The following is a 26,965-nucleotide window of genomic DNA, read 5'->3' on the forward strand; positions in this document are numbered from 1 at the left end:
AGTTCGATATCTCTGCCATTATCCCCGAGAAAGATACCTGATTATATTTGTGTTATAGTATACCTTTTGGACATCTTAAATTCCTATCACGAAGATAGGGGTCGACTGCGCTCAAATAAAAAAAAAGTCAAAACATTATCATATTATCGAACTTCTTGCGACTCTACATAGTTCCCAATACATTTTACTATTTATACGAACATTGGGTTTCAATGACACGGCGGCTTTTCGCCTAAAACAAACGATATTAAATTGATAAGCTGGCGTGTAAGTCCCCGAAAGGAGCCAGCAGATCCCGACCGCTTCCAAAAATAACCTATTTGTTCTCGACAAAGGAAAATTCACTCTATTTTTCAGGGAACACCGACAATTTTTCAATGCGATCGTAATATTTTAAGACTGGGTTCAGTCTGATTTTTCTCAAGTTTTGTGCTACAATGGCGAACAAAGGTGGGTTCTTGAAATTGCAACAAGGATGTATGCATTGGAATATATAAATCATACGAAATATTTGTTGAGTAAGTTGTTTACATGTAAATGTTTGCCAATACTGTTGGTGCCATTCCTTATCAGTTTATTCGGTATAAAATGCTGCAGTTAAATTTGACTTTACAAGCGGTATATTAAACAACTAGCTGTGCCCACGACTTCGACCGCAGGGAATAGATATTATGGGCATTATTGAAGCCCTCAAAGATGAATAATTTTCCCCGTTTTTTTTTTCACATTTTTCGTTTTTTTATATTGCAGCGTGATGTTATATAGCCTAAAGCCTTCCCTGATAAATGGTCTATTCGATGCAAAAAGAATTTTTCAATTCGGACCAGTTCCTGAGATTAGCGCGTTCAAACAAACAAACTCTTCAGCTTTATAATATTAGTATAGATTACATATAATGATTGACGACAATAAGAGACTTACAAATAGTTAAAATATTTATATGATCAGATTTTAAGAAAACACAGAAAATATAGTGAATTTGGACACCTGTTGTCCACATAGGGGAAAAAGAGAGATAACACTATTTAAATAATATTTGAACCACCCTCGCAGTCGATGTTTTGAAATCAATGAGCGATCTAGACAAGTTTAGTATTCCAGGCGGGTGCGAGTAAAAAGTGGCAATCGGTCAACGGGGCGGTACCGGCTTCGAATCGGGCTTCTAAATATTATACGAAGTAAGCCCCCTGAAATAGGCAGGTATATCAGATATATTATTTTTCATATTCCTGTGAATGTAATGAAAAAATGAATGTAAATTAATTAAAAATACATCGGCCCTTCGGTTTTTTTAGAGCATTAGTTAAAAACATTACTCAGAGAAAAGGTATGGGTTTATAATAGAGATGAAATTTGAACTTTCAAATGAATAGATCGCATTTCTTATTGAATTTCTCCCATTTTTATTATTTTCATTTTTACATATTTTTATATCCTTATATTGGTCGCCCAAGAAAAGATTACAAATTCTAATAAAATAAATAAACCTGCGTCGACCATTTATTATTGGCCACAAAAACACCAAGCACCGTTGCAGCTTCCCCATTAATATTCTATAGGGGTTTAGGGACGTATTTCAGTAAAAAAAAAATATATGTCTGATTGCCTAAATGTGTACGAGGTAAAATACAAAGTAACCATTTTATTAACTTACAAAGATTCATACAATTATTGAACAATGTATTTTACCATCAACTTTTCTATATTTTTATGGCTATTAATACTTGGAGTTTGATATTCGGCTAATGATATACATAGCAGTGTAACTCACCTCAAGGATTATAATTATAGTACGATATACTAGCGATTTTCCACGTTGAAAAAAGTCAATGAATCTATTCAGTTCATTTTGTTGTTTATTATGTATGTTTTATTTTGACCCGTACAAAGATCATTGAAAAAATGCATTTCGCTTTAAATACTTTAGTTATTCCATAAAACTTCAAACTTCAGTTAGTATTGTGAATAAAACAAATTGATTCTAAGTAGGTAAGCACCTCGTATTGCAGCAGCCTAAGTATTAATAGGTGTTTAGATACCTACTAGGGTTGGCACATGTAAATATTTCGGAAAGCGTATACATTCGTTGTTCAACGCTACAGTGTACTTTATTCTACCACTACTTCTACACTTGTGCTTTGGAATCGATATTAGATTTAATTATATTAAAGATATTAGTTACTTACTTTTAAGTTACTAAAATCTATTTCTATTTAAACCGTTTAATAGAGGACGCGGTTCAGGGGGCCAATAACCCAACCAAAACACTTGTGTAAAAAAGACTCATCAAGCTTTGATTCACAAGGCACTAGATAATAATGCAGAACTTTAATAAATTAATTATAAGTTTAAAAAATACAACATATTTCTCACCAAAAAAAAAATACAACATAGTTCTGGAGTTCTGGAATAGTGTAAGAGAAGTATTGAAAGTTACCAAGCCAAATGAGAAGATTATTATGTTAGGTGATTTTAATGGATGGGTGGGTGTAAAGCGTGATGGATATGAAAAGGTGCTTGGTGCGTTTGGTGACGAAAAGGTGAATGATAATGGAAGAAGTGTATTAGAAATTTGTCTAGAGTGGGATCTTTTTGTGTCGAACTCAATGTTTCAACATAAAGAGATCCACACCTACACAAGAGTGGAAGGTATTTTAAAAAGTATGATAGACTTTGTGATTGTAGATGAAAGATTGAAGAACAAAGTGCTGGATACCCGTGCATATCGCGGTGCTGGCATTGACTCGGACCATTTACTGGTGATATCCCGGATAAGGGGTATCTTCAATCGCTGGCGGCACAGGGTAAGGGAGCAAACCAGCGCTTTGGAAAGAGTAAAAGTAGAAAATTTGCAAGATATGGATGTAGGTAAGAAGTATATTAATAGACTGAAGGATGAATTTGAAGATTTAGAGGAAATGAGCGATATTGAAGATGGATGGAAGGAATTTAAAGAAAGAATTGTGAAAGTAGCTGTTGAAGTGTGTGGTGTAAGTAGAAGAAGGAAAGGAAAAAATCACAAAAATGCGTGGATGAGTAAAGATGTGCAAGAACTTGTGCGATTAAAGAAGAAAGCATGGCTGGATTTGTTAGCAGCAAAAGCTAACTTAAGAATGCAAGAGGTTATAGATGAAGATGTGAATGAAGCACGTAAGGAATATAAGAAAATGAAAGATTTGGTTAAGAAAGCTGTGATTAGAAAGAAAGAAGAGTATAAAGAGGATTTTGATAAAAGGCTATCAGAAGACTTTCAGTCAAATCTGAAAGTATTCTGGAAATCCGTAAGGTCAGCCCGAGGAAATACTATAACCAGAGAGCTGACTAGGATCAGATGCCAGGATGGTAGCGTTGTGAAAGGAGAAGAATGTGTACTAAAGATATGGAAGGACTATTTTGAAAGTTTATTTGAAAAAAAGGAAGGAAATAAGAAAGATTTCTGCTATAGCGAAGAAAAAGAGAATGAGATGGAAGGCGAAATTGAAATGTTCGAAATTGTGGAAGCACTTAAGAGTATGAAAGCGGGAAAGGCTGCTGGGTGTGATAGAGTGTCGGTCGAGATGCTTAAAGCAGGAAAAGGCGTAGTAGCTAGTCAGTTGTACTGCCTTTTCAATTTGTGTTGGAGAAGCGGCCGAGTACCAAAAGATTGGTGTAAGGCTGTTATCGTGCCACTTTACAAAGGAAAAGGGTCACAGCTGGACTGCAAAAATTATCGTGGTATAAGCCTGCTTAGCGTCGTCGGCAAATTGTATGCTAAGGTATTGATTAATAGAGTCAGGAATGAAACTGATGACAAAATATGGGATGCTCAAGCGGGATTTCGAAAGGGAATGGGATGTACTGATCAGGTCTTTTCCTTGCGGTGCATAGCCGAAAAGTTTTTGGCCAAGAGTCAAAAAGTCTATTGCACATTCGTAGATCTGGAAAAGGCCTATGACAGAGTTGAGAGGAATGAATTGTGGTCAGCACTTTCTATGCATGGGGTGAGCAGTCTCTTAATACGAGCACTGAAATCCTTATATGAGGATTCGAGTGCTTGTGTCAGGATAAACGGAGCGCACACTGAGTGGTTTAAGATTGAGAAAGGCGTTAGGCAAGGATGTGTTGCGTCACCGTGGCTGTTCAACCTATTTATGGATAGCTGTTTGACAGATTTGAAAGAGTCTAAAAGTGGATTAAGGATGAATGAGTTACTCGTCAAATGTCTGCTCTATGCCGACGATCAGGTTATACTGGCGTCATCAGCGGAGGAGTTACAGGAGATGGTAAACTGTATGCATGAAGCTTTAAAAGAGAAAGGAATGAAAGTGAACGTAAGTAAAACTAAAACACTGGTTTTTGAAATGGAGAAAGAAATGACAGCATGTAATATTTTGATTGGAGGAGAAAAAGTGGAGCAAGTGAAAGAGTTTGTATATCTAGGATCAAAGTTTACATCAGATGGCAAGTATGATAGTGATATTGAAAGGAGAGTGAACGCGGGGAACATGGTGAATGGAGCTTTGCATGCCTTTATGAGCAGTCAGAAACTATCCAAAAAGGCTCGACTGGCTGTGCACAGGGGCGTGTTGGTCCCGACATTAATGTATGGGAGTGAAAGTTGGGTATGGCAAAAGAAGCATGAAAGCAGAATAAATGCAGTGGAAATGAGAGCGTTAAGGAGTATGATGGGTGTGAAATTGAGTGACAGGATAAGGAACAGCGTGATAAGGGAATGTTGTGATGTGAAAGAAGATGTAGTTACAGGAATAGAAAAGGGTATGTTAAGATGGTTCGGTCATGTGGAGAGGATGAATGAAAGCAGGTTGACTAAGCAGATATACAAGGAGAGTGTGGAGGGAAAGGTCGGAGTGGGAAGACCTAGACGAACGTATCTTGATCAAATTAAGGACGTCCTGGTAAAGGGTCAGGTCAAAAGTACCCGAAACCGCCGAGCTTGTATGAAGAGAGTTATGAATGTGGACGAAGCGAAAGAAGTATGCAGAGATCGTGGCAAGTGGAAAGAGGTAGTCTCTGCCTACCCCTCCGGGAAAGAGGCGTGATTTTATGTATGTATGTATGTATGTATTTCTCACCCTTTTTGTAACTCATCAATTATTGTTAGAAATACATAAACGACATATTTATAGATGGTATAAAATTATCTCCTTAAAAAATGTGAAGGCCACTATTTAAATGTTACAAAAGACAACTACGAGAATAAATTTGTCGAAGTTTACGTGGGCGTAAGTTATTTGTGGTCGCCTTATCATATCACCGGATAGGGCAGCCCTTTGTTGCTTTCATCGTTCAACATTTGTGGTTATCAAGTTCCTTCAACACGTACTTTATATTTAAGCTTCGTTTTATATCATAATACTAAATAAACCTCTTAGAAAAGTTTTGTCCTTATTTTTCTTGCGCAACAAACGCTAGGCGATATTGTCATGGTTAAAAATATGTCTAATATAAGGGCTTATATACATGGGATTCTTCTTTTAGGCGACTGGAATGCAACCTGTTACTACATCAGAATCATTAAGCCTAACAGCTGAACTTTACCTATCAGTATTTTCAAAACTCTTGAGCTCTGTCTACCCTGCAAGGGATATAGACGTGATAATATGTATGCATGTAAAAATATGTCTGAATAATGCCGATTTTTAATAAAATTAATAATATTACATTAAAAAATGTTACTTTTTGTAGCTGCAGTGGCTTCCCGCGCAGATTGTTAATGTTAATCAAGGGATTACAAACTTGTCTATATATCTCATTTAGTCTTCCAGCTAAACTTCGACTTTCTTAAGTATTAGCTCTGTCTACTCAGTAAGTGATAAAGAGGTTATTATTATCAAATATGTGTGTATTATAATATGTAGACACTGTGCTAAGTCACAAATGGTCATAGATAAACTTAACACTGCCAACCCTAAAACACCAATACTGAGGATAGTATTTATTTACGCCGCCATTACAGGGTTAAGTATAGGCTTCGAGAAATTTATACGTATCCACGTGGGGGGTATTAAAAATGGGAAAATCGCAGCAATTTTCGATAATTACTAGCCGTGTCGGAAGGTTTTGATTGATTTCGTTAGTTGTCTGAACCGTTTTAGTTAAATGAGTTAAAAATCACCTCACTTATTTTAACCTTTCTAGTAATCAATATAATATAAATCAAGCGTTGCTAACTGATTGACTATATATATTGATTGTATATACGTACAACTGAAACTACTAAGAGCATGAAGCTGTATACATTTTGTAACGTTTCTTAGGAAATATAGCGATCACTAAAGACTATATCCCGAAATTCTAATGGGAACGACAACTGTCCAAAATATTTCGGATTTAATCAAGTTTAATAAATAGCATGTACAGGGTGCTATTTTATTTCTAGGAAATAAATAAAAAAAAACATGAACTGCATTTCGATTCTCAAATAAGCAAGTATGTAAATTCTATACTATATAATACTTTCTTTGGGGCAAGAACAATATACGTACCTATGTTTGTTGGTGTCCCACATACAACTAATTTACATAGTGAAAAAAGAATCTCAATTTAAATAAATCACACATTTTAAATAACCCCCCGCCTCCACACTTAGCGACGCAGTGAAAATATTTCCATACAAATCTTTGTACATGATTCAGCGTAGTGTGAACAGTGGCATAAGTACTTACTGTTAATGCGCGCGATCTTTTATAGGAAGTAGGTAGATATATCAAGCTATCCCGAGGGAGGATAGGGTTGATTGTCGCGGGGTGCTTCCCACTATTTTAGTACTAAGGATTGATAACAGTACTTTATGTACCTCACCCGAAATGTAAGTGTTTTAAGTTTGATATAATGCATTTATTTGAATTGCTACACACACCAAAAATAATATTATATTATATATTAACACAACAAAATCTTAAGTTAATAGAATATTTGGCGATTTTTCTGAACCTGAGAACTGAAACATTGATTTTCAGTTATCGTCCATGAGAAGAAGAAAAAGCTAAGCCTTCACAATTAATGTAATGTTTTGTGTCTGCAGATGTGCCCAACTGACTTAATTTACATATAATCTCATTTTTATCTCTTACAGGGTGGACAGAGCCCGGTAATTAATAATCTCAATTCCAATATTAAATTTGCGAGACTTTGGGATCCAAAAGTATTAAAATGTTAAAAATTATTTAATGCGCTTGATTTGTTAGGTCATTTTGATTTCAAGTCCCCTAATACTCCAAGCGGTTTTACGTCCTCCGTCCAAACGACACTCGATGGAGCCTGATTCGGCTGTTTGGAGTTGAATAGAAATTGATGATGGGCCCGCTTCCGACCACCTGAGTTTCCACGCACCCCTTTTTATTTCCAATTTCGAAATTTATGAATTTCCCTTGTCATCTGTACCGAGTGCGCAAGCCATTAATATATTTGTTGTTCTTTCTTTATTTTATGCCCTGGTACTGAGCGTATCTTTATCTATTACAGCTGAACGTGGCGTTTCAGTCTTTTGATGACTGTGGGCTCTGTCTACGCCGCAAGGGATGTAGACACGATTATATTATGTCATCACAGGGTAGATAGAGTCAGCGTCTTAAGCATCGGTGGCCATGTCTAGCTGGATGGACAAATAATAAAATATATGTAGTTAAGCCGTAACATATGTACATATATTATTATTTGGACTGAATTTCGAACTGAAACCAGATCACCAAAACGTTACCAAGTACATGATAATCGCACGCATAGTCACATATAAAAGGCGTAGTAACGGCCTGTCTCAAAATGATTAATGTAATGGCGGCGCGGGTTGGAATCCCAAAGTTTAGAGTTGGACAAGTTAAGCCGCGACCTCGTCAACAAGATTTATTTAATGCAAGAGAAGTCGCGCGTAATGCTAAGTTTCGGCCATTGTTTACAGTCGTTAGTATGTGGTTTGACACGATTACAGTAGGTACCTATAGTAAGAAACCACTACATGATCAGACGTTAGATGAAGCACACCTTTGACCACATTATATACTATGTTTTATTATTTAAATTTAAATTAAATCAATTCATCATAACAATGCATTCTCTCATCCGCATTTATATTCTAGTGTACATACATACATACATAAAATCACACCTCTTTCCCGGAGGGGTAGGCAGAGACTACCTCTTTCCACTTGCCACGATCTCTGCATACTTCCTTCGCTTCATCCACATTCATAACTCTCTTCATACAAGCTCGGCGGTTTCGGGTACTTTTGACCTGACCCTTTACCAGGACGTCCTTAATTTGATCAAGATACGTTCGTCTAGGTCTTCCCACTCCGACCTTTCCCTCCACACTCTCCCTGTATATCTGCTTAGTCAACCTAGTGTAGTTGACGATATTAAGGAAAATGCTGCTGCAGTTTGTTGCCGCTTCTTCTGTACTGACACTTTGGCAGAAAACTAACTGTTAAGTGAATTATTTCACGTCAATCAATGTTGTGAAACCAACAAAAATGACAGTTATAAAGTGATGTTTGAAATGTCCCCTAATAATGTAAATAAAAATTGGATTTTAAAGTTTTGAATGAAAAGTTAACTGGTAGACAATGCGGGTGCGTTATCAGCAGTCTTAGGTTTATGTTGTGCAAAGATATAAATTAATGAACAATAAATATTTATGCTTTTATTATTAAGTCCAACTATTTAGAATAACAAATATGAATAAAATTTCTATTTTTGTTTTATTTCTAATTACTGTCCCGAAAATCTTGATTTCGATCGGACAATAGTTAGCTCGCATGCAAATATCTTCCTACTGATGAAGATTTAACTTAATCTCAGAACACACTAACTAGACCAAACTCACCTACAAAGCTAAACCAGTGTCTCTGCTAAGTCGCACTATATCATATAGCTATATCAAAGTTATATACAAGTTTCTCAGTTGAACGCCTCGATGAACCCCGTAGCTTTACTAAATCATGGATAAACTTGGTGTATTTATCAGGATTCGAATGATTTATTAACGCGATGAAGCCCATGTGACATAGCTATTACTTGGGCTCTTGTAAAGGAGCTGATTTTTAACCCCCGAAGAGATAACGACGGGGTGTTGTAAGAATAACATTATTTGTCTGTAAGTGTGTCTGTCTGTCGATGTATGTCGATAGAAGCTTCCAACGGACGAACCGATTATGAATTTCTTAATTATTATTTTTTTGGTTTGAAAGTTCAATCCCATCTTTAAGCTGAATGTGGCCTTTTCGAGACTGTCGGCATGTTGACCCCGCAAGGGATATAGACGTATAACTATAAGTATAAATGTATGTATGGCAGCTGACAAATTACAATTTTGTTTCAGCTCTCTCAATATGGGTATCAAATAAAAGGACTTGTGAAGTAGAATACAATACCTATGACAAAATAATGTGGTTTATACAATTTTAAGTTTTAAAATATTTAAAGGTCTTACCATTCAATATTGGTTCTGGGAGTACTGAATTCTACCGAAATTGAATGGTTTATTATCAGAAATCTTATAGTTAGGTAAACTATGACGGGCTGTCGGGCTGTCAATCCTGTTTCCGTTTATAATCTGCAGAAAGCAACAAGCGTAAAGTGGTGCCGACAAAATTGCTTCGTCAGTTGGTACATAACTTGGCCAATTTCTCATAAAGACTGAGTGTACTTAGCCAATTGCACACTTTACATTTCACGACAAAGGCATTTTTATTATGGTACCATAAGTAGTACATAATATGCTGTATGAATGCGTCAGTATTTCTGCTGATCAAAACTTTGTTTATTTTAATCTCATGATTTATGTTTATCTGGTTTTGAGTTGCACATCTACGGTTTTTATTATTTACTAGCTGTGCCCGTAACTTCTTCCGCGTGGAATAATTATTTTGGTTATCATTGAAGCCCTCAAGGATTAATAATTGTCCCCGTTTTTTTTTTTCACGTTTTCCATTATTTCTTTGCTCCTTATAGTTGCAGCGTGATGATATATAGCCTAAAGCCTTCCTCGATAAATGGTCTATTTGACACAAAAATAATTTTTCAATTCGAACCAGAAGCGTTTCATTTTAGCGCGTTCAGCGCTAATCTCAGGAACTTCAAACAATCTCTTCAGCTTTATAATATTAGTATAGATAGGTACTACATAATATAGAGTAGGGTATCTCTGTATTAACTGCGGAGATATTTACCAAGGGACAGGAATATCAAACAGTGTAAATTGTCGGTGGTCGAATAAGTAAGATGTCCGGTTAAAATGCTTGATGCGCGCAGGTTCAAATCCCATCTTGGCCATCGTAGGTACCGAAATCGCATCGTAATCGTCCCGTCTCGTAGAAACCCCACCGACTGCGCCTCGGGCTTAATTTGTTTAAATCAGGTCTTTATACGCATTTCACTGCCAAAGAGTGTTGAACAAGGATGTTGATAACATACTCCCCCATTGTGAACTGTCTTAAGTAACTTTGTAAGTAATTTCAATTATGTATATTTGGAGTTACGCCCGAAACATGGAAGTCTTGGTCCATGAAAAGGTGAACGCTCATAATGCTTTCAGTTGTTTTTTTTTTCTTTATTTATTAGACAAGATAACCTTACTTACATACATGATAAAGAGAGTTTTTATAGAATATTTAATAATTTATGCTTATGTTCATTTATTAGAAATCTAAGATTGGTTAAACCTTATGATTAAAGGTGGTACATTAAAGGTACATATATACTCGTATACGGTTTTGGGTAAAAGCTGGTTCGAACTTTAAAAAAGAATGTTTAGCTTTTTTTAGAACTACAGTTTGATTAATTTAAACTTTTGTGAACGTTTAATGTAATAAGGGTTTCTTGGTATAAGATTTTTTTTTTTGTTAAATCGCATCACTTAAGGAGCAGGATACAAATGAGACTTTTTGCGAAGACGTGTATGGTTTTATAATGAGTAGCTTGAGTCATGCATTGTTATTAGTATGAATGATACGTGTTTATTTAAATTTTATTTGTTGGATTACAATACAATGACTAAGAGACGAATATTATTTTGATCATGCTCATATATAATTTTGCCTTTGTGCGTATGTATAACATACTATATTACATGGTTAAGATTCCCCACAAAAAAACGAGAACCTGATAACTTGCTAACCGACTCTTACGATGAGAGATAGCATCGTGAGGAAACTTGCACATTCAGACAACTGAATGTGTAAGCCTAATCTAGGTTTGGTTAGAACCCCTCGCACTTACTATGACTGTAAAGTATAAACTGTGCGGTTGTGGAAATTTGAAACAACGCTAATTCCAAATGTACTTACTATATAGGACTATAAATTTTTACTTTACAGGTAGGTTGGTCGAAAAAATATTAGGTTGGAATTGCCCAATAATCAATAAACATTTCGTTACACTTCATAGAATCACTCAATTACAATGAAATCAATCAATAAGGTACTACTACTAGCTTTCGTTCGAAGCTGCTTCATCCGCGTAAAAAGTGATATATCCTTCTCGGTAATCTACACTATATAAACCTATGCTAAATTTAATATGAAATACGAACGAAGAAACACACATTCACACTGTTATATTTGTATGGATATTCCGCAACTTAAATATACAAAGAAATTTAAGAATTTAAAATTCCTCCGCCAGTACGACAATAATTACTGAACTGAACATTCATATTAAAATGGCACTCCTTAATGGCTACATTCAAAAATTTACATAAAGCAGTGAAAAACTTATTAGATCGGTGCACCGGATAGCAATATAGCGCATAATGGTGTTTACCAACGCGAGTGTATGCTCCTTAACCCAGGGCTGGCAAATCTGCATTCCTGACCTATCTTAACGCTATAGGTAATGACTACATACATACGAGTACATACATATGGTCACGTCTATATCAGACAGAGCCAACAGTCTTGAAGACTTAATGGCCACGTTCAGCTATTTGGCTTAATGATAGAATTGAGATTCAACTAGTGACAGGTTGCTAGCCCATCGCCTAAAAAAGAATCCCAACTTTGTCAGCCTAGGTAATTACTTAACATTATAATGAATAAGAATTTTGATAATGATTAATAAATAAAAATTTTTTAATGGCAAATTTAACTTATGTACATTTTATTTTATTTTTACATACATACATACATAAAATCACGCCTCTTTCCCGGAGGGGTAGGCAGAGACTACCTCTTATTTTATTTTTATTTTACAAGAAATAAGTATGCAGAATTTGAGCAATAAACATAAGTATGTATATACAACGTACTTATTAAGCTCTTTTTTCTATTCACCTGTACGTACAATAGCATTGAAGATAGTAAAATTAAGCAGATATTATTTAAGAAACCATCCAAATATGAGATGGACAGGAGTCACTTAATGTGTAGCCGACGGTAGCGATGTAATGGTAAATGTTTATAAATAAATAATAGATAATATGGATAAGATTCTTTAAAATACATACTCATATAATAATGATTCATTTATTAGAAAACGTTTTGAGCGTATAAAATAAACAATCACGATTCCAAATTGCTAAAACCCTTTCTTATAGCCTAGAATAGATTATTATTTAAAAAGATAGTTGTTTTTTCTTCTTATCACAGCCCTAACAACAACCGACTGAGTTTAAAGTGCTCTCCCACTGCACGTAGTACAAACAACTGCCAGCGTATTAAATTCCGGCGGCTAACGTTAATTACTTAATTTCGTTAAGGGCATTTGGACGCTGATTTATTAACGTAATTCGGTAATTATAATTGTGTGACAAAGCCTTAATAGATGGAAATAAAATGTGCATACGGACTATGTGGAAAATATTATGGGAGTAATTAATTGTGGAATGCAATTTTACTATCATTAATTATATCAAAAATAAGATAAACATGAATGAATCATAAAAATTTTGTTTATAAGGGGGAAACAAATTCATTTTTTCCTCAGTAGAGGCAACATTTATATACGCACGTCTACTAAATTATTTTATAAAAGTTAGTACCTGTAATCACAATGAACAGATTAACTCGATCTTACTTAAATAAAATAAGTAGGTATTTCATTTTCAACTGTGGCAAATAAAAAACGTATCTAGGCGATAAGCTAGTAACCTGTCCATATCTAAATTTCAATTCCATCCATCCAGCAATTTAAGACTAACTAAATGGCCTTTTAGTATTTTCGAGTCTGTTCGTTAGTATACAGACGTGATATGTGTATAGGTGACTGTTGAATACAAAGCGCGAAGTGTGATGTGGAAAGACACCGACCTGCCTAAGGAATCACTTAATAAACAACCTTATTTTAGAAAACAGAAATTATAATTACTTATACGGACAAGCAAAATTAAAAAAACCTACAGTAGTTATATATTAGTATGTATACTTAGGTATAGTCGTCACTTAAATACCTGTACATCTAATACCTTATCTTAATGTACTCGTTAGTGGGCGGAATTCCTACGTCCCATTTCTAACTGAACTTTCTACTACCCCGCCGTTACACAGAGATTTGCATAATAATAGTTCGAGTTATACAAATTAAAGTGAACAACAAATGCTACACTTAAAACCTGACCACACTGTCACACACACAGTGTGACTGACGACTTTGAAGATATTCTAGTATTACAATTTAGCACATGCCCGCTTTTAAACAGCGCTACTTTTGACCTGCGTTCGGTGTGTACATTTAGAAAAACAAAAAAAAATGCAATTACAAGATTTAGGAATCTTTAGAGTGGATGCCTGGCCAGATGTGGATCACAATTCTGGAGAGGGGATTGTTAACTTGCGTGTAATGATGATCCTATACCACCAATACACTGGGCATTAAAATTTATAAAGTTTTATACGGTAACACCTGGAAGCGGTCAGCAAAAGACCCAAAAAATATCCAACCAATGGGTAAACTGGGACTTAAGAAGAACTGATCATGGCATAGATAATTAAGGAAGATTGAAGAAGTTGCATTTCAAATATTCATTGGTACCATATAAGTAGTTTTCACATAATACGAACAGCTATAGTTTAGAATAACCATGTCGACGACCACCATTTAACATTCTTTGTTATGCGATTACCAACAAATGAAAGCAATAATCCTCGATTACAATACAAAGGGTCCGGGTTCGAATCCCGACGCCAATTGAACGCCATGATGAATAAAAATTGTTCTGACGAGTTGACAGCGTCTGGGATCATAATACATTCATAAACGAAAATTTTGTTCGGGTTTTCGAAAAATCTGTCTTACTCACTTTTTCGATATTAACATAAATCTTTATCCCTTACGGGGTAAACAGAGCCAATATTTAAAAGACTTGGATCACTGCTGGATGGTTAAATGATGGAATTGAGATTTAGAAACGACAAATGTTTTTGTTTCACCTCTCTGTTTTGGTAAAAATATAAAATATGCAATAACTAACTACGCTATTTTTATTTGAGATTATTTTATTTTATTTCAAACCAACCCAATTGGGTTGTATTTCACAACACACACAGTTGTGACTTTAACCTGGTTTTCGCTCAAAGCAAAAAGCACTTTGTACGTAATCACACTGAGAAAAACAGACGTATTCTGACTATGATGGAAATATCAGTTTTTTGTTGATATAGAATGTGACGAGAATAGAAATTTCCATTTTAAAGCCTTATAGGCGAAATTTTGTGCTCTATAGTTCAATAAAAGAAAATAGTTTCAGTATTTTAAAAGTTTATAGAACCGTAAGGTTGAATGACCTTGCCCACTTTGATATCATTTTCTGTCGGCCTCGCTTTACGATATAATGTTTATTAGTATGTCACCATTTTCAAAAATGACACACCTGATCCTTCTCGAACTTCTATGAGCCTTACAATCTAACATGAACATCAACTTTCTTTCAGCCGTCAAGTGTGTTTTCATAGTAATGAAAAAATGAAATATTCATAGTGATGCGACAAAAGCTTCTATAGAATTGATCATAGCTTTAATGAGTTCAGGCCATTACCGTCACGCTACGATTGATAGCTTTGTGAAATCAATAATCTACCTTTGATAGTAAAGTATACGTTGACAGTTGAGGGTATAGTTTGAAAACGCTATTGTGCTTTCTTTGGGGCTTTTTAAGCGGACAATATAGGCCTGTCTTCTTCAGAAATACCTATGTGTGTGAACTAAGAAAGTAAAAATAGAAAAATAAGCTAACAATGTCTCAGCTCATTAATTTTCAATTTATTCCTTCATTAATTTGTCAAGTCGTAAATACGCCTTTCTTTTTTATTTGACTGATATTACCTTCTGATATCTCAAATACTTACAGGCAAAAATTCACAATAGTTTAGTGGTAACAAAGTATGTCTTTTGAATGTTCATTTAGATAATTTGTCATGCGTCGCTCCCAATTTCCATTTTAAACTTTTAGATGAAAGTTATCTTGAAGCGATTTTATAGCTAACTATTCGTATAATTCTTTTATTTACTAAAAGTCACAGCCTATTTGTATGTGGGCAGTATTCTTTGCGTCTGATCGACAAGAATCAAATCCAACCTATTACGAAAAAAGTATAAAATTATTTATTATATAATATAGTTTATAGCCCTTAACAAGTCTCGAACTGACTATGCGACTTGCTCAATCTATGTGTTTCATAAATACATACATACATATGGTCACGTCTATATCCCTTGCGGGGTAGACAGAGCCAACAGTCTTGAAAAGACTGAATGACCACGGTCAGCTATATGGCTTAATGATAGAATTGAAATTCAAAGAGTGACAGGTTGCTAGCCCATCGCCTATAAAAGAATCCCAAGTTTGTAAGCCTATCCTTGTGTGTTTCACTCCTTAAATATTGATTAAAATCTCTGTACCCAGGTTGTACGTTCCCTCCCCGCTGGCACGGGCGCTGGTTCCAGTCTGGAGTCATCCAGCCCATCGTCATCGAGGGAGACCGTCTCTCCAACAAGGGGAAGTGTATCTCCTCTGAGGGCGACAAGTTTCTTATTGTTGATGAGTGAGTATCATGCCTTTTGTATTGTTTTACTTAACAAAAGGCGCACCCCAGGTTACTTTCATGTTTTTCATTTCAATGGTTTTTAACTCAAATTTTTTGCGAAGAAGGTTCCAGAAGAACCGGATTTCTACGAAATCTTTTCATGAATATAGTGTTTGGCAAAGTTTTACTTGCCTTTCAAAAACAAATATACAGCACGATTAATATAATCTAGCTTCTACATGGGCACTTCTTCTTTTTACAGGAAAGGGTGCTATCGTTGTGTTGTGATGCATGAAAAGCATCAGAATGTTCTTCAGTACAAGGAAAGTAAGTATCACTAAAAATAAACTTAAATCTTGCGTGATTACCTAATAGTGAAAATAGTATATAGTCTTACATATGATGTAAAAGGCTTTTTTTATCATGGAGTCATCAAAATCAGTTATCCTTCAATCCTTTACTTTACTTAGTGTTAAAATTGATAACATTAATTCCGAGTGGTTGCCGGCTCATAAATACATATGGTCACGTCTATATCCCTTGCGGGGTAGACAGAGCCAACAGTCTTGAAAAGACTGAATGGCCACGTTCAGCTATTTAGCTTAATCATAGAATTGAGATTCAAATAGTGACAGGTTGCTAACTCATGGACTAAAAAAGAATCCCAATTTTTAAGTCTATCCTTTAGTCGCCTTTTACGACATCCATGGGAAAGAGATAGAGTAGTCCTATTCTTTTTTGTATTGTTGCCGGGAACCACACGATACAAAGGGACCAATCCGTTTGTTTTGTTCTTAAAGGACATCCATGGGATCTTTCCCATCGATCATTCATGGGAATGGCTAATAAGCTTGAGATTCTTCTTATAGGCGCTACATGTCACTATTTTAATCTCAGTTCCATCATTTAGTTATGCAACTGAACGTGGTATTTCAGTCTTTTCAAGACTATAGTATTTATCTTCCCGGCAAGGAATACAGCCGTGATTATATTTACGTATGTGTAGATCCAGATAACAAATTGAAATTCATTATCATTTCCTTGATCTCTTATTATTTTTTCCAGCGTTCTGCTACCGGCGTGACGCCTTGCCCCACCTCTGTACCCTCATCACTGGAGATGCCCTGTTGTACTCCATGTTTAGAGAGAACGCAGACTCCGTCGACTGCCCCCTTAGGGGTCCGTTCTCGTTCACATATAACAGGTAAACTTAAATCAAATACATTGTTTCTCTCCTTAATATGGGATACATAATAAATAAAGGCAATTTTTTTTTAAATAAGATTCCATGTTCATACATTTCGGTTTACTAAACAAGTAGGTATCTTCACCAGCATCGTTTCTAAGTTCTGGGCATTTTCGATTCACAACGGTTACTTCATTATGACATCTGGAATCTTGAATTTTAGAAGGTCAGACGAGCAAGACATAATTTGGATGAACAATTACTTCATATACTACACAAATAATAAACACGGCCGGAAATTAGTTTTAATTTATCCATGCAGAAACATTCACCATGTTGCGTAATAAAAACATCATCCGTTATTATTGTATGATTAATTTCGTCAAAAAAACTTAACGCTGAATGACCACCCCTCTAGGCTCCCCTGTTTAACACAATTTTAATTATACCCCCATAATGACCGCCACTATTTCTGTCCGTCTGAGTGACGTGAGCCAGAATTTTTAATTAACGCACATCCGTCCGATAAAGAATAATTTCATTGACGTTATTGGATTTCGATCAACTACATTGATGTTTCTGATGGCCAATTACCTAGTATTACTTGATTGGAAATCCTTCCCTGCTTCTAAGTTGCTACACTGTCTAAGGCAACATGCCTAATTATAGATTTTTACAATCAGTAGTTTTTGCTGTGTGTAAATCAATCAGTCGGACAGCTTAGATGCTTGAAGTCGTGTTTTTATAAATCAAAAAAACATAGAGAACTGTCTGTTCACACAAGTTTTGAGTTTTAACATTTTAGCCATATATGTTTTTTATACCCATATTGGAAATTACTTAGTTGGAAAGAGCAAATTAAGTCCGGTGCAAAGATATCTAATTTTACCTTCGATCAATGACGGCGCAGTGAATCGTTTCGCTCCTGTATTCTATAGCTATATGAATAAACACATTTAGATTTTTAGTCCTAAGTATGGCTATCAGTACTAGTAACCTATCCCCAAAATATATTTTATTTATTTCATCTTAAGTTACTTTTACAATCTAAGTAGCTAATATTGTATAGATATGATATTCCATGAACAAAGTTATGAATGTGGATGCAGCGAAAGAAGTATGCAGGGATCGTGATAAGTGGAAATATCTCTGTCTACCCTGTCTGAAGGAGCTGTAATTTATACATACAAGCTGATATATAAAATTCCTTCCTTGGTCAGGAAGTGTCATTACAGGAAAGGTATTTTTCCATACTATATAATGAGTTAAGTATTTTAATATAAATTACCAACTTTTAATTTTCCATCTTCAGAGGTCATGGTGACTGCAAGAGTCCAGTATCGTCAATAGAGAGCTGTACTGAAGATTCCAGACTCCTGCTTAATTACCAAGCATGTCCTGATGTCCACGGCTCTGAAAGCACAGGTACTTCTAGTGTTAATAATGTGGTTACGAGTTTATATGTCATCATCCTTCTTTTTCATCAGTCAGTCAGTCATTGATCATCATGTGATATAGGGATATCTATCATTTCTAGGGAGAAAGGAAGGAACCTGGATTCCTTATGATCCAAATCATGATCCAGAAGTGTGAGCGATAATTGTTATTATTTTTTCTCAGTCATTCTCATTGACTTTCATATTGTTCCCTTTGCAAATTGTAGCTTCAGTATTTTATCAATCGGATTTTTTGTTGGTATAGAAGTAAGAAATTTAGTTAGTAAGTTGGGTTAGAAAATTAATTAATATTTCTTCTGTATTTTTTCTCATAAGTATATTTTTAAAAGAATAATGAAACGATTACTCCCCCAATAACGTCGAATTTTACTGCCGTCTTTTTATTACATACATATAATCACGTCTATGTCCCTTGCGGGGTAGACAGAGCCAACAGTCTTGTAAAGACTAATAGGCCACGTTCAGCTGTTTGGCTTTAAGATAGAATTGAGATTCAATTAGTGACAAGTTGCTAGCCCACCGCCTTAAAGAAGAATCCCAAGTTTATAAGCCTACCCTTTAGTCGCCTTTTACGACATCCATGGGAAAAAGATAGAGTGGTCCTATCCTTTTTTCTATTGGTGCCGGAAACCACATGGGAACGTCTTTTTATTAGCTGTATAAAAATCTGAATAGATACACCTAGGCACAGCACAATACAGTAATTTAGAGATGGCTCTGAGAATAGACGCAATAGTTTGGAACTCGAACGAACAATGCACGAGACACTCACCTAAATACACAAAGCAAGTGTACCTAAGTACTTACAAATAAATTAATCTTTTATGGCGTTACAAATATTTAATTTAATTATTTCATTATTATCAAACAAATATTTGTGTTATTTAGGAATATTTGTTCATAAATTAATTTAAACTGAAGGGATATAGACATGATTATATGTATGTATGTAGGTATGTATGAATTGATTATTTGCCTTAACTATACTTATTTTTTTCTGTGCATTGATATAAATTGATATAACAATATCTCATATAATTAAATTTCAGTCGAAGAGCTCGAGTGCCTAGCCACATGGAAGGAAGGCAGCCTTCGGTTCCTCGTGGGGAAACTCCACCACAACCACGCAACCAGCAACGAGGACCGATACCGATGCTTCGTCTACGAGAAGACAAATGGTATTGGTAAGATAGTTCGTTTAGAAATTAGTATTTGAAGGAAATAAATTCATATAAAGAAGTTAACGAGATAATTTTTGTGTTCATCTATTTTTTTTTTTTATGGATGCATGAGACTTATTTTTTTCAAGATTATTTTAAGTTTTGCTTGAATGACTACCTTGTTGATATGTCACGTTTTTATTAAAGGCTCATAGTAAATTAGGAGAAGTAAAATTGCATAGTTGTTATTATCCTTTTTTTATCTCATTTTCGCATGAGCCGTTCTTGATAGATTATTGTCATTATAATTTGTTATATTAATCATCTGTATAAAATTATAGAAAAAAAAACAAATGTTCAAAAAATAACTGATCAAAAAATGAAATGCCTAAATCTTTTTCCAGCATCAGGAAACGGTGCTAAAGAAGGCCCCACATCACCAGGAGGTGTGGAGTATAGAGTGGCCCAATCTGGTGATGCGACGTGCAACGGACTCTTCAGTGCCACAGAAGGGTCCAGAACAATGGCTTTGAAACGAGGTGAGTGAAAGATCGAAATTGCAAATTCACTCTCTCTTTCTTTTAGATTCGTGTGTAGTAATCGTGAATAGGATCCGGTGATATAGTATTCCCGTTGATATTAACGTAAACAGTTTTAAGTCACAATCTATTATTTCTTCCTAAAATCGTACTGTTAACAAAGGCTTTATTGGAAATATTTGACTCTGCTTGTGAAATATTAGCTAAGGTATTATTAATAGTAGACTCTTTGTCACCAGATTCTTATCTGTAACAATAGTTTATACTTTTAATGTATTGTAATCCCCATAGAATATTAATTAGCATAGTAAGTACATACGTCAGTTTTCAATTTCGGGCAAAAATCAAACTTATTATAAATCTGATATGCCTCACAGTTATTCCAAACAATGTGCATGTATAATTAAGAATACTGTATAAATAAAACTTAACAACATTTCCAGTATCAGTACGCTTCAATTGCCAATTCCCAACATGGATGACATTCTCCCACACATGGCACACCCTGGACTTCAGCAGTAACTACACCTTCTACCAGCGGAACGCCACGCTCAGGATCACTAACGCTACAGGCGCTGATATCAAAGTGTACTGTGTCAATGTGAAGGCAAGCTCGCCAAGTGGAAACTCCGTGGCGCTAGTTGCGCATTGGCAGCATCATTGGTAAGTTATTGTATTTATCATCGATTTAACCGGTTGCCTGTTTTGGCTAGAAGAACCCCTAGTTTACAAGCTTTCCATTGATCGAACAAAAGTAGGCACACAATTTTTTTTTACTAGAAGTTACCAACATGAATGAATGGTCAAATTCCAAATAATAAACACCACACGGCATTCATCTGCCTATATATCTTCATATTGATCGGTTGTAAGAAACGTAAAGTTGTATTGTCGATACAAAAATTGTAAGAAAGTAATGAGTACGTTGATATAGTCACGTCTTTATCCCATGGGGGAAGACAGAGCCAACAGTCGCGAAAAGACTGAACGGCCACGTTAGGCTGTATGGCTTCATGATGGAAAAGTAAAGTGTACCTATTTGACATTATACCGGATAAAAAGCGCAAAAGGCTTGGTGATAAACTCCTCTCATGTTAAGGATGCAACCGGGACTAAAGTCAGGAGGAAGAAGACGAATAGTTTAACATTTTGTCTAACTCCCAATACGAGTACCTATTTTATTGTTTTCCGTTCCCTTTTTTTTTTATTTTAACTTCATGTAAATCTCTTCACAGTGTCTCCCGCTTCGTATGCGTGGTGCTGTACCGGCGAGACACCTACATCGCGGAGCTTCAACGAGGAACTCCGACTTCAAGGCCTGAAGACGCGTGCTCGCCACATCATTTCAACGCGGTCACAGCGCCGTATATCACTTTAGTTGGTAAGTTTTCCCAATTCCATTATTCTTTAGAGCTAATAATCGATTTTTTAGTTGAATATTGCTGGTTTACAAAGAATAAACAGTACCATGCGTTAATTTTCCACTAAGTATCATTAATACTAATGAGATAAGTCCGCCATTGTACTAAATCGAACGACTGTTTTGTATTTTGTTATATTTTTTTTTTTGTGAAATTTACGGTTTACAAACAAACTAATTGCCACTACTCGTTTGCTTTTTATTATTAAAAAATAGATAAATATTTTAAGTCGGCACATAAAAAGCATTAAAATTAGATCAAGACAAGAATATTAGATTGCATAAACGAAAATATGAGTAGATAATAAAAGTTAATTTAGCAAATTTTTTTTCTGTTGCAGCCAGCAATCCAGAATCAAAGGAATGTCCATATTCTGGAAAATACACAATACAAAGCAGTAGGCACAAGAGGAGCGTTATATCACCGAGGAGTGATGAAGATAGTAGGATTAAGCGAGAGAAAGCAATGTTTGAACATAATCGTAAAGATAACGGAACTAGGTTGTTCAATTTTAGCGTAAGGAACATGTCGAGTACTCCAATGTTGAGGAGTAGGAGACAGGCGGAGGAGAAGGGGGTTGCGTGTGTAGTCAGCAACTATCATAGACTGGAGGTCGGATGCAACTCAGTAAAGAATATGGAGTTTTATTCGACGTGTCAGAATAAGGAAGTAGTAACAGGTCAGTATTAACATGCTTTGTATTTTTAAGCATAGGCCATTGCAGGAGTTATGATCATGTATCTAACTTTAAAGCGTAATGTTCTTCTTTGTTGTATACCCTTGAAAGAGCAGTCCTGGGTAGGCATTTTGTTAGACGGTGTGTAGCACTGTTACATAAAAGTGAAATGTAGACTTATATAAATGCTTCCTCACTTCTTTAGAGAGGAGTGCGGTGCGCATGGATTGGGCAAGTCACGTATTAACACGAAGCGATTCTCGTCTGACTTTCGCAACTTTTGCATGGGAACCCAACCCTAAGTTGGATCTTTCTTACACATCCCGTTGCCTAAAAGTGCAGGTCGTCGTTTGCCTCCATAACGTTGTGCTACATAATAAAATTATTTAACTTTATCATATTTCCACAGCATACACATGCCATGGCGGTTGGTACGAAGAAGGCGCGTCTTTCGTGGTGACAACGCCAGTGACGCGCGACAGCACCGCCGCGCGAAGATACTGCTTTATGTCGCGGGAAGTACGCGGTGGAAGTCTTGTCGTAACGCGCTCAGCCACTAACTGCGAGCGAGGAAGCGGGGGGACTGAGCTTGTTTTCGATACTGTAGGTAAGTATCCCAGATCTAAGTGAACACTTAGATAAATACAATTGGTATTTAATTTTGATATCAACTACTCACGCTGCTTATGCTGCAAGTCGCGAGGAAGTTTTATTATCACCTGCTTAGCCACCAAACGCAAACAAGGTGGTGTGGGAACTGAGCTCGTTTTCGGTAGGTAAGATATGTCATAAACAACTGATTTGTCGGAATAAAGTCGACGACTCACGCAGCTGTTGCTTCATATCGCGGAAGTCTCTACGTTACTCACTCCGCCACTTACTGTACAGAACATAAGGTGGATAACGTAAGGTATCTCAGATATATCCGGGATACCTTATGTTATGTAATACTAGGTATAATACATTACTACTGTACTGAACTTTTGTAATAGTTCACTAATTACACACCGTAATTGCCTGTTTTGGTTAGTTATAGCGTTTTGTATACAATTCATGCTAATTGCTATAACACTAATATTATTTTTCTTTACAGGGGAATGTCAAGATCAAACGAACTTCCAACCCCTCCTGAGGATACCATCTTCACTCCTGTCCTTAGTAATCGTGATACTACACTGTATAATACCGAGATGATTCGAACAGCACTAAAATACCATAGTCGTTTTAGAACCCCATAACCTTGTAATTATAGCATAGTCAGGCTTAGGAACAAATCTGTAGACGAAACAAATTTAGTTCTAAGGTTTTTCATAATCTGGTTTTTTGGTTGGTGGTGGCACTAGTGTTACTTCACCAGGAAGAAATGAACACAGTTTACGAATAGGTACCTCTCACTTTTATATTTATATAGAAGTATAATAAAGTAAGTAATAAACTTTTTATCAGTCACGACGCTTTTGTATTCTTATTGTATTGAATGTATTGAATTTTTAACTAATGTATTTAGGGTAAATAAACAGGTTAAATTTAGGTGCATCACCAACTAAGAAACTACGCATTTTTCAGCATTTTATAGAATTTACTTTTTATTTTTGCAGACTTCAATTTCTTTTTTAATTCTTTTTTTCATTGTTTGAAAATATTTTGTATTTTAAATATACACATTTCTATTAACACCTATATCATAGATAGTTAAATCGCCTGAATAAAATTATCTACATATACAATACATGTACTAACAAAATTATGTGGGCTTTACCATTGTAAAAATGTTATCTAGTGTCTCTAATAGGAACTGTGTTATTACATCCATTTTTATATTATTTCGTTTAATATGAGATAAACTTTTTACCTTAAGTTTTAAGTATATTTGGTTGAAGTAATGCTATTCATTAAATGTACATTTACACACATTCATATCCGTGTACCTCGTCTGCGCAACCACGACCACTCTGACAAGAGTGTTCGACTAAGAAGATTCATAAAATAAATTCAAGTTAGGTATGAAACATTTCATTATATTATGGTATTAAAAAATGTATCTTCATGCAAGTATACTATCATAAAAATATAAATTTTTTTAATTATATTTTAGGCTTTCTTCATCAAAATTGTCTTTTTCTTAATATAATTTCAAGGTTTATCTCATACTATATTTAATTTTTATTTTAGTTAAATTTCATTTGTAATTTTTTCGCATAGATGTAGAAAAAAGGGAGACGGAGTACGGAAAAATGAAACACCAATAGTATGCCGGCCCACTTTAAATATACATATACGCCTCATGCACACACTCTCACTAATAGTGTGACAGTAGGCCGCCATTACGTCATATGAGTTATAGATTATCTCATCTTCTGTCACTCACACCCGTACAATGCCGCCATTAAGCCTGCTTCAGCCTTCTTTTTTAAGCCAATCTCCCGCACGTCTCCCTTTTTTTCTGGTTTTCATTTGAAAATATTATATAACCTAAGACATACAATTTGAAATAGTTGACAGTGTTTGAAAGAAGACGCGAATGGTTGTGAATAATGTTTCTTGTTGCATCGGTTTTATAGAACTTTTGAGACTATTTGTATTTTATAGTGACTGATATCTCAATTTAAATATGAATTATTTGTGTGAAAATGCGAAATCGTAGTATCGCATTCTAAAGTCATTCACTTTTTGTTCAGAAAATATAACATGATATACCTGTGCCATCATAATTATGTCCCACGGAACCCTAAACTTTTTGTTACCTACCACGTACATTTCGGCATTCTATGTCTCTTTTGTGTATTTATGTTTAATTTAATTTCGTATGTTTTGTTAAGTAGGTAGGTAATGGTACTACCTCAAAGATGAGCCATCGTTCTACCTACTAATAATTGTAAATCTGTAATTCTTGACCTTGCTTAAGTAATGTTTGTGATTGACTGTCATAATTTTTCTGTGTATGTTACAGTCCGTGCCTGCACCTTTTTACAGTAAGAATTGAATTAATTAACATTCAACAACGCACATTCAACTGCCACATTTAAAAAAATAAGGCATATCATAAATGCACAAAAAAAATATCGGTATTTACTAGCACGATAGCACCAGATAGGTACTTTGCGGTTTTTTGTTTTTATTTATTTGTATAAATGCACATAAAATAATTACTTTATTTCAAACTGAATTCAAATTAGAATTCAGTTAGGTATTTACATTGATAAATATAATAATAGGTATATACCTACCTATTTTATGGTGTATTTTTTTACAACTTACTGATATCTAATATTTCATTTCACATAAACTCAGAAATTCAATAGGCACTTACAAAAACGAATATTAAAAAGTACTTACATGAAAAAAATATGTCATTGTGCTAACTGAAATAGACTGAGTGTAAAAAATAAATGACTCATATAATAAAAAAATCAGTAGGTAGCTGTGCGAACTAAAACCATAAAAAGAAGTTTAGGTAAACATGTACAAACTTATTGTAATATTTTATGTAGCTAGAATAATTTAGCTGTATTTTTACAATATTATTTAAACTTAAAAAGTTACAGTACATGAAAATAGGTGCCTGGAATAAATAGCTAATCATCAGGTTACAGTAATTTCAATTTGCATATTTTTTGTATATTTTGTTTAAGTAATTAATGAGTAGACACGATTTCTCTAGATAACATGATTGTTATTAACGCACCATTTAATGGTTGCTCCTATGATAACTATTTGTTACAACAATTTTCATGGGAAAGCTATGTTTTCCCAAATCAAGCAATACTAATATAAATAAGAATAGTTAAGAGTGAATTTAGATAAGGAAAAACGAATAGGTACTCATTTTGAGATCAGTGTACGATGTAGTTAAGATCAAATTAAGTAGTTATAAAATCGCGACAGCAATAATATATTTGTATTTAAAGCTATTGAGCGTTAAATTTTTAATAGTTATTAGACAGTTGTGAATAATGGAGCTAGCGATTGTTATTTTATATTGTGACAGAGACTATTTCTTTGGGGAAGTGAATCTCAGGAAAAAATTCGAGGGATGCTTCCTGTAATTTTTTCTTGAGTTATTACATCATCGTTATGTTTCCATTGTGTGATATACTTAGATACATTAAAATCAATTAAGTACATAGTCGTCAGCATGGATTATAATAAACAGCGAAATTTATTTTGTGCGTAGTTTTATTTCCCTTCTGTGAAGACCGTCACTAATGGGAAAATCCAAATCAGTTTTCTCGAATGCTCTTTTTTCTTGTTAATTGTCCAAATGCTTATAAACTTCTAAATCTCAACTAATAAGTATAAGAGAATATATTTACAATAAACTGAAAAACTACTCGTATCGTAGTAATGGTAACTAACTAGCGTAGGTACCTCTAGTTTATCAAGTTAAATGTAACACAAATGTTTGTCCCCGCCAAAAAGTTATTTCCACGTAGGTACTTGAGGAATGTTTTATATGGATGTATATGGTATGGTTACAACCACATAACTGCACGATATAACCATATATCCATCGATATAATTGCACTCACAGATATTAAATAAATTAATATTGTACTGAATAGTATTTGAATCA

The 26,965-nt window shown here is 34.9% G+C and overlaps 1 protein-coding gene across 1 annotated transcript; it reads left to right on the forward strand.

Moving 5' to 3' along the window:
• Positions 1-437: 437 nt before the first annotated feature.
• LOC106130174 (uncharacterized) lies at positions 438-26,554 on the forward strand. Its single transcript, XM_013328949.2, has 12 exons — positions 438-450; positions 15,833-15,971; positions 16,216-16,280; positions 17,019-17,157; positions 18,452-18,564; positions 19,646-19,780; positions 20,161-20,295; positions 20,739-20,958; positions 21,531-21,676; positions 22,057-22,395; positions 22,802-22,999; positions 23,486-26,554. Exons 1-12 carry the CDS (start codon positions 438-440, stop codon positions 23,584-23,586), a joined length of 1,743 nt encoding a protein of 580 aa, XP_013184403.1. The 3' UTR covers positions 23,587-26,554.
• The last annotated feature ends 411 nt before the right edge of the window (positions 26,555-26,965 follow it).

This window comes from Amyelois transitella, chromosome 7, assembly GCF_032362555.1.
Source record: "Amyelois transitella isolate CPQ chromosome 7, ilAmyTran1.1, whole genome shotgun sequence".
Classification (NCBI taxonomy): domain Eukaryota; kingdom Metazoa; phylum Arthropoda; class Insecta; order Lepidoptera; family Pyralidae; genus Amyelois; species Amyelois transitella.